Here is a 9,348-nt window from a genome sequence, read left to right as displayed (position 1 = left end):
CCGATCCTTCGAGGGTGACTGATGGTTGCGGGAGGGTCACTGATCCGTGTTGCAACTTTTCGCCATTGACCTTGTCAATGTCAGTCTTCCGACGCCCTACAGGGGTACAAACGTAGACGGGCAAACCTAAAAACAGTAATTTTATCACGAAAAAATGTCGCCTTTGGAGTTTGTCTTTAACTACTGTGTCTTGGCACATTCACTCTAGCTAAAGATTACCTTAGTTCGTCTATGCCAGAACTATTTATTCTATCAATCAGCTCTTTCTCGTTCACTCCTGCCACATCCATTTTGCAAACCGATCGATCGTGTACGAACGTTGAACGTTGTTTACTTTTTTGAGCGAGGTGCCAAATTTTTCCCACAGTCCTTTGCGCGCACATGCGCAGTTGTTCAAAATTGCTATCTGCAATAAGGTCTATGGTGTATGCTGGTACTCAGTTATTTTTGCATTGCCTTAACGCAACGACGTGAAGAGTACCAGTTATATAGTGAGTAGAGTAGAGTAGAATCCTACTCGTACATGTACCATAGGAAATCTCGCCGCATATCTTGCACCAATTGCACCAGTTGCACCCCCTTACTCAATTAGTCGGGTACCTACTTGACAACTTGCACAAAATCATATGGAGACGTCAAACAACGTCACTGGACTTTGTTTGGAAGTACTCGACATTCAAAATCAAAGGTCAGTTTATAACAATAATACATTGAAATTGTTCGTTTTACTTTTGACATTTTGATAAAAACCACACTAAATTGGGTGCACAAACAAATGTGCTAATCTACGGAAGAAAATTTCAATGGCCAAAAGAAAGAGCGAGGCATAAATGTGGGAAATTTAACTGGTGGATGTTCTTAGAGAATTTCCTTTTTCTGTTCCAGACTCCTGAGGGCGCTCAGACAGTTACACTACTTGTCGTCCAGAAAAATGCAGCTGAGCCGCGGCCGGAGAGTGGGCGTGTACTTGTGTTTGTCATGTCATCAGGTAGGTGTGTATGGAGTGTCGGAAGAATCAGAGTGTGGACTCTTGGCGCTGGCTTTTTTGGCCCTTCTAGTTATTCACATAACATCATAAATTTAGTTTTGCAAAATTCTTATTTTTAAAGTTTGTTTAAAATTAAATATTTTCAGCTCATATTTTTCCAGGACTTGAAATTGAAATTCAATGAGAGGGCAAGGCAATTTTTATTTTGCTAAAAAATAGCTTTGAGCCGGGCTTTGTTTGGTCTGATTCTGAATCCGTTTCAAAACATTAATTTTGCATAAGCTAGATACATTGATACTCCTCTAACTTGAAGAACTATATGATGAGTTTTGTTCCGCGATCAGGCTATTGTCTCTATTTTTATGAAGAAAGAAAACCATGCGCTACGTACTACTACTCAAAAGAGATTTATACATTGGTGGGTGCGGTGCTGTCATACTCCTACTACTAGGGCCCAATTTCATAGAGCTGCTTACTTAAGCACAACATTTTGCTTAAGCGAAAATATCCTTGCTTAGTTATAGTAAAATCAGATAACCGGCCAAGACTCCACTCAATTGTTATGCTAAGTAAACAACAGCTAAATACCAGTCACAAGCAATGTATATCTATGGCATGAAATTTTGGCCAGTAACATGTTTAAAATAAGTATGCTATTTTCGTGCTTAAGCAAATTTTCTGCTTAATTTAAGCAGCCCTATGAAATTGGCCCCTGAACTGTGAGGTTCGTTCGGCTATCGTCTCCGGAGATGACAGCCGAACGAACCTCATAGTTCTAGGAGTAGTGCTGTCACAAACCTCACCTGATTTTTGTTTAAAAGCCAATTATAATTAATGTGCCATTCTTGTTTTCTTTAAAAGGGAAGTAGTCAACTTGCTCAGGATTTCTTCCAGCAGTAATCATTTAGAAGTTGAACATATCATCTTTTAAATCACACAAAAAGCTGACACTTGTGCGTAGACAAGGATGGCTTTATTGATGAAGCAGCCGTTTTGTCTCGATGACATCAGAGCTGCAGAGCAGCGTATCAAGGGAATTACCAACGTTACCCCTGTCATGACATCACGGCGAATGGATGCCAAAGCGGGGACAAATCTATTCTTCAAATGTGAGCTGCTTCAACGGACGGGGTCATTCAAGGTATAAATTTATGTGTCTGTGAATGTTCTGCTGAAAAAGTATAGACTTTGACTACAGAGGGCTTGAGATTCTGCAAAACGCATGGATTTGTATGATAATATTTCAATATGGGATGCAGGGCTCAAATTTAACACTTGACCGCAGGCAGTGATTTTAGCATTGGGCCAGGACATGCCCGATGGTCTTGTGTTTGTGTTCGAATGTTGACTTTTAGTCTGATAAGTTTAAATCTGATGATTGTTGCAAAGCATTTTAATACCCATGGTACAACTGAGATCAATCTTATCTTGGTGCTTTTTCAAATCCAAAAAGTTTGATTGATTAAACTGTGTAGGAAAGTTTTCTTCTCATTTCAATTCTGGTCTTGCACACAAAACTTTGGTCCAGTGATCTCTTTGAGCTACCAGCCCTGGGGTCTTGAGTGTGGTCTTTTCTTCCAAATTCAAGCAGCTAAGAAGCTGAATTGCTAAGAAACTGGTCTTGCACACAAAATTTTGGTCCAGTGATCTCTTTGAGCTACCAGCCCTGGGGTCTTGAGTGTGGTCTTTTCTTCCAAATTCAAGCAGCTATAAGAAGCTGAATTGCTAAGAAACTGTTGAACTGCAGTAAGGTACAAGGCTCCTTTGGCAGCAGCCACATCAAACCATTGTGACCGCACTGAGCACTGCAAGGGATCGAAAGTGTTTGGTTTTGCAGAAGGAGGAAAATCAGAGGGTCTTTTGCAATGGAGAGAGTCAACGCAGAACTCTACTCACATCAAGGCCAAATCAGAGTGAGTCATGACTCATGACTACATCGAAAAAGAAAACTGATGTAGCATTTGTTGAGCATTTTTTTAATAAACCATAGAAAAATAATAATAATTGGACTTTATATCAATTACCCTTTTGGTTCGCTTATTGTATCTTATTTATTGTAGTTCCGTGGAGCTGTAAACTTCTTATCTAAACTCAAGGAAGAATCGAAAGGCAAAACCCTACCCTGTGTAACGACCCACAGTAGTGGAAACTTTGCCCAGGGACTCGCTTTAGCAGCTCAAATACTCGGCTTCAAGGCATATGTGGTCATGCCAGATGTGGCCCCAGAGTGCAAGCAGGACGCAGTGAAGGAATACGGAGCAGAGCTTGTACTGTGCCAATCTACTGAACAGGTGAGTAATTTGATAACACTGGCTCAACAATTGATGTGTTGAGAAGTAATAATTACGCAGCCTTCCCTCCTCCAAAAACTCATCGTTGAGTTACTTTTAAAAACAAAAAGTGTTAAATCTTTAACAGAACACGGGAATTAATTGCTTCTTGTACCCCAAAATATGCATAAAATAATTGGTCATCAAAAGTGCAAATAAACACCCTTGTTGCACAAATTAGTATGCTTTCAGATGCATAAAAAATGTTTTAATATTTATGAGTATCGCTATTTGAAATTACCTTTTTGTCAAAAATTTCAGAGGGAGCCGTTTCTCACAATGGTAGTTATACTATCAACAGCTCTGCATTGCTCATTACCAATTAAGTTGAGCAATTACCAATAGTGTCCAGTGCCTTTAAATCGAACATTGCCAGTGGATCACTGTTGAATGGGTGCTGTGTAATGTTGGATGAGACACCAAATTTACAATGATGAATTCTATCTGTAAATGAACACAGCAGTTGTTTTGATTTGTTACAGGTATCCCATTGTTTTTTGTGCAGTTTCTTTAAATTCTGATTTTAGTTGTAAACTCTGCTTCTGACATTTCAGGGGCGAATCGATGCTAAGGATGCTGTTGTTAAAGAGAAGGGTGCTTTGTATATATCCACCTCACAGGACCACGTCATCATGGCAGGGCAAGCAACTATATGTACAGAGCTTTTGCAACAGGTAATGGAAAGGGCTACACAGCTTAAAGTACTAGACACATTTGGTAATTGTCAAAGACCAGTCTTCTCACTTGGTGTATCTCAACATATGGAATAACAAACCTGTGAAAAATAAAACTCAATTGGTTGTCGGAGTTGCAAGAGAATAATGGAAGAATAAACACCCTTGTCGCACAAATTGTGTGCTTTCAGATGCTTGAATTCGAGACCTCAGAGGTCTCGAATTCAATTTCAAATATTTTAGTGAGAAATTACTTCTTTCTCAAAAACTACGTTACTTCAGAGGGAGCCATTTCTCACAATGTTTAAAACTATCAACAGCTCTCCATTGCTTGTTACCAAGTCAGTTTTTATGCTAACAATTATTTTTGGTAATTACCTATAGTGTCCAGTGCCTTTAAAACCTCTCTGAAATTATGCTCTCTGTTTCCACCATTTAACTTTGAAGTAATGTGGTGATGGAACAATATATTTGTGATTATCACCCAAAATTTGAATCTGAGAAATGTTTCTGTCAGATACATTTCTCAGATTGCATATTTCAAGTACAGATCCTTTTTTACTGCGATGACATAACCACTCAAAATTTCCGGTGATATCTCAAAAACGCGACCTCCTGGTCAGTTTAATTTTGTATATATTTACTAGATTAAAACAATCAAACGGTTTCCAAAATATTTTGCCTTGAAAGAGGATGGATTTCATCTTTGAGGGAATTCTCATTTGGCAGCTATAGGGCACTTCCTGTGGAAATTGATAAAGTCTATGAGAAGCTTTATCACCAACACCAAGACCAGAGGTGGATTTCACAAAGAGTTAAGACTAGTCTTATTTTGAGTTTATAGGACAAGTAACTCGTCCTAACTTAGGACTAGCCTTAAGATTTTGATATCTCCTAGGAACTCATTGTGAAATCGACACCAGGGCATTGAAGGCGATGGCCTTGATCTGCTGTCTCTGTGTTATTCCAGCCTGAAGGCTCATTTTGATTCAATCTTTCAGACAGACAACAAACTTGATGCCATCGTTGTACCTGTGGGTGGAGGTGGGATGTTAGCTGGAGCTCTCGTAGCAGCAAAGGTATAGTTCTTTAAATAATTATCTATTTTAAATATGTGCAAGTATCCACTCTAAAAGTGTTTAAGGAGCCTGCATGATCATAATTAATATTTTTTTAACAACAACTTAGATGTGATGATGTGATTTTGTGTATACTGTCTGTCCTTGCTGTCCAGTGTCTTTGTTTTCGTTTGTCCTAGGTTCATGTTACGATACTTTGGTTGTACCATACTAAATGTTTGTCCATGGGTTTAGGGAACATTAGCATCTCTCTTTTAAATTGTCAAAAACCAATCTTCTCACTTGGTGTATCTCAACATATGCATGAAATAACAAACCTGTGAAAATTTGAGCTCAATTGGTCGTCGAAGTTGCGAGATAATAATGCAAGAAAAAACACCCTTGTCACACGAAGTTGTGTGCGTTTAGATGGTTGATTTCGAGACCTCAAGTTCTAAACTTGAGGTCTCGAAATCAAATTCGTGGAAAATTACTTCTTTCTCGAAAACTACATCTCTTCAGAGGGAGCCATTTCTCACAATGTTTTAAACTATCAACCTGTCCCCATTACTCGTTACAAAGTAAGGTTTTATGCTGATAATTATTTTGAGTAATTATCAGTAGTGTCCACTGCCTTTAACCTTTTACCTAAATGTTGTCTTTAAATTGCTTCTTATCATTAAACCATTGTGTACCTTTTATCATACCTCATACTTTATTGCTTTTGTAGCTTCGACATACTTGTCAATAAGCATTTTTGTATGACCGCATTGAAATAAATGTTACTGAATGAATGAATGAATGAATGAAATGCAGGGTTAATAATACTGGGACGGAAAGGTCTGTACAAATTAGGTACATTTTGAGTTTTATAGTTGAAATGTCTCACCTTGCCTCCTAGACAGAGCCTTCCCTCCTCACCCTCATGTATGAGGTTGAACACTAAACATAAGTGTAACAATTCATTCAATTCAGCACATCAGAAAGTATGGTTCTGTATCAATAGACTAAAACAAGTATGTTGCACTTTTTGCAAATGGTTTCTTTTGGTAGGGTGTAAAGATGTGTCTGCAGCCCCCCCCCCCCCAAAATGAAAATGACTAGTTAGTCTTTGACTTAGGCTTTGGCTCCTGCTCCAGCCTGGATTTTGAAGTCTCTTTTACTCCATAATGAGCCGAGAAAGTTTACAGGAATGTTATTGGAACTATGACACAGTACACAGTGATACGGTTATTGTAAAATGCGCTATATAAGAACTTGTTATTATTATTAATATTATTCACTAAAACTGTTTCTTGCACTTGTTTGGATTTGTACAGAGCTTGTGCCCAGGCATCAGAGTAATTGCAGCCGAACCTGAACTAGCCAATGATTGCTACCAGTCGTTTGTGGCTAAGAAACACATCAGGCAAAGTCATTTCCCCAGCACAGTCGCAGACGGTCTACGCATATCCGTCGGCAACGTAGCCTGGCCAATCATAAGAGATCTGGTTGATGATGTCATCACAGTGACGGAGGATGAGATCAAGGTTGTTGGAATAAAACAAAACAAAAACAAATTTTTTGTTTGATTATAACTCTCCAATGCTTAAAAAACAAATTCAATGTACAACTTTTGCAAGTATTGTTTGAAGCTTTACATGGTGTGGATAAATAGAAAGAAACTTATACTGTAGTTAACCATGTTGGTGTAAATCTCGTTTGAGGGAGTGTTGGCTCTGAGAAGCAAGAGCCAGTGTGGTCTTGACATTTCAAACAGTATGCTCATCTTCAGGCAAGCATTAAAATATGCAAACATTTTTTGGACAGTCTGAACTTTCACTTTGTTGATGACACCTCACCATGCAATGCCTCAAAATTTATATTTCCCAATATGATGACCCAATGTTTCTTTAAGTCATAGATTGGTATTTACTCCAAAAATCATGACCACAAAAACTTACTTGGGGGTAAAAGCACAGCAGCTGATGAAAGTACAAACTTTGTTATAAAAAAGGATTCCCTTAATATTTATTCAGCAAAAAATCATTTGAATTTGAGAAAGGATTCATGTATGAATCTTTTCTCAGATTTTGAGATTTGTTCGGGTATGCTGGGGCCAGAGATGCAGTTGTTGCCCGCTGTCACCTCGCAAATCTGGATGGAATCAACATTTTTGTGAAAATACTGTCACCATTTTTTGCTGTGAACACTGTATTGAACTGAAACTTTCAAATGTGACTTTTATGATATATTTCTTTATAACTGTGTCTATAAATCAGCGTAACATTGACAATAACCAATCTATGACCCTACCATTAAAAAAAGAAGATAAGTTTAATTAATTTCTAATTTCTTGATGGATTTTCCCTACTTTCATTTCCCAGGAAGGTACAAGGCTCGTCTGGAAGAACATGAAGCTGTGCATCGAGCCTTCAGCGGGAGTAGGTGTGGCTGCCATTATGTCTGAGAATTTCAAATCCAAGTATGGCGATTTGAAGAATGTTGGAGTCATTCTTTGTGGAGGAAATTATGACATTGACGCAGTTAAAACCTGGATCTAGGTTAACATACTAAACCTATTGATTTTGAATGTAATTACATTACTAACTCAGCAAGCTATAGCTTGAGTAAGGGGGGGGGGGGGTCATGGATTCCACACCAGCAGTTATGTGTCTTATTGATGATTTCTCAAAAAGTGTGATCTCTTAAGAGGTTCTGATTTTTCTACACCTAAAAGTTGGGAAAAAGTATGAATTCTTAAGACCACTCCCCCCGGCCCATGGATTCAGTATCATTATGACAATTTCAGGTATGGTAAAACATTTGTTTGCTGAAATGGAATACAATAACTATGAGGGACAAATGAAGAGACGATGAACACAGGTGTTTCATATAACACAAGTTTACTTTGGTGACCTCATGATCCGCAATGCGCTCTTGGGGAATCTGCATAGCACTACACCGAGCATATTTCGCAATCCAACAATACATTTGGGAAGAGCTTCAGTTCATCATGTGCCTTTTTTCGGCTTTCTATAATCTTTCACAATTATTATTGGTACTATGAAAAAAGGAATTTAGGATGTTTGTTAGGATAAAAACTTACTTGGTAATGAGCAATGGAGAGCTAATGATAGTATAAAACACTGTGAGAAACGGCTCCCTCTGATGAAGTAACGTTGTTTTTGAGAAGGAAGTAATTTCTCACTAAAATATTTGAATTGAATTCGAGACCTCAGTTTAGGTCTCGAATGCACTGCGTCTGAAAAGCTTGTGCGACAAGGGTGTTTTTCTTCCATTATTCTCTCGCAACTTCGACAACCAATTGAGTTCAAATTTTCACAGGTTTGTTACACATATGTTGAGATACACCAAGTGAGAAGACTTGTCTTTGACAATTACCAAACGTGCCTAGTGCATTAAAAGGATGTTGACCCACCCCCTGGATTTGTGCCCAGGAATGATCTCGGCCAGCAGTTTTGCATAGCAAAATATTTTACACTGATCTTGTTTCGTTCACAAGTACTGTATGCTTATACATGTACTATTTAGGAGCAAGTGAGGATCTTTGAGTGGCAACTGACACATTTTTTGTAGCATTTGCTACGAGTTTACAAGAGGAATCATTCACTGGCCTGTATTTAAAGGTGCACAAAAAGTTTGTGCAGTTTTTTTTCAGTACTTTTTGTATTCACTAATATTACAACTCAATATTTTGGGCGGGACAAGCATTTGGTATATTTTTTAAGCATTTAGATTGGACTTGTATGAGATAAATGAATGTTATTTGTAAATAAATATTAGAGTATTTAGGGTTGAGAAAATTGACTGTATTGATAATTGATTCGCAGATGAATGAGAGAACATATTAAATATAACATGAAAGAATTTATATTTTTCTTTTTAATTCACAGTCGAGGTTTAGTGTAATTTTTTAACTCGGATTTTACATTATAACACTATATTTTTATCATAGGCACATGTTAATTCTCCATTTATTGTAGGCCCTATTTGTGAACTTAAATTGTAAACTATTCTTTGTACGGTCTGGAATAAACAATGATCACTAGTAAACTTTATTTTTTCACTTAAAATGTACTTCAATGGTGTTTTTAATGGCTCTGAAAAGTACCAGTACAGCAGCCATGTCAAGGAACAGGTCCTGGAGGTAGGCCTACATAAATAAACGAACCTCTGAGACCTTGTTAATTACAAAAACTTTCATATATAATACAAGTTCTGTTTTCAAATTTTGATGTCTATCCCCATGTCAAGAACAAGCTACCTAGAGGTTACTACATAAATATACTAATCTC

The 9,348-nt window shown here is 37.7% G+C and overlaps 1 protein-coding gene across 3 annotated transcripts; it reads left to right on the top strand.

Annotated features, from left to right (window-relative positions):
• The first annotated feature begins 567 nt into the window (after positions 1-567).
• LOC117290908 (serine racemase-like) lies at positions 568-8,200 on the top strand. Of its 3 annotated transcripts, none has more exons than XM_033772480.1 (7): positions 568-688; positions 1,850-2,129; positions 3,049-3,279; positions 3,873-3,992; positions 4,994-5,071; positions 6,370-6,579; positions 7,417-8,200. In XM_033772480.1, exons 2-7 carry the CDS (start codon positions 1,956-1,958, stop codon positions 7,591-7,593), a joined length of 990 nt encoding a protein of 329 aa, XP_033628371.1. In that variant the 5' UTR covers positions 568-688; positions 1,850-1,955; the 3' UTR covers positions 7,594-8,200. The 3 variants fall into 3 exon arrangements, with proteins under 3 accessions (XP_033628371.1, XP_033628370.1, XP_033628372.1); XM_033772479.1 differs by lacking the exon at positions 568-688 and adding an exon at positions 698-988; XM_033772481.1 differs by lacking the exon at positions 568-688 and adding an exon at positions 1,009-1,020.
• The last annotated feature ends 1,148 nt before the right edge of the window (positions 8,201-9,348 follow it).

Source organism: Asterias rubens, chromosome 5, assembly GCF_902459465.1.
Source record: "Asterias rubens chromosome 5, eAstRub1.3, whole genome shotgun sequence".
Classification (NCBI taxonomy): Eukaryota; Metazoa; Echinodermata; class Asteroidea; order Forcipulatida; family Asteriidae; genus Asterias; species Asterias rubens.
The sequence above is the reverse complement of the archived record's forward strand: the minus strand, read 5'-3'. Positions and strand labels throughout refer to the sequence as shown.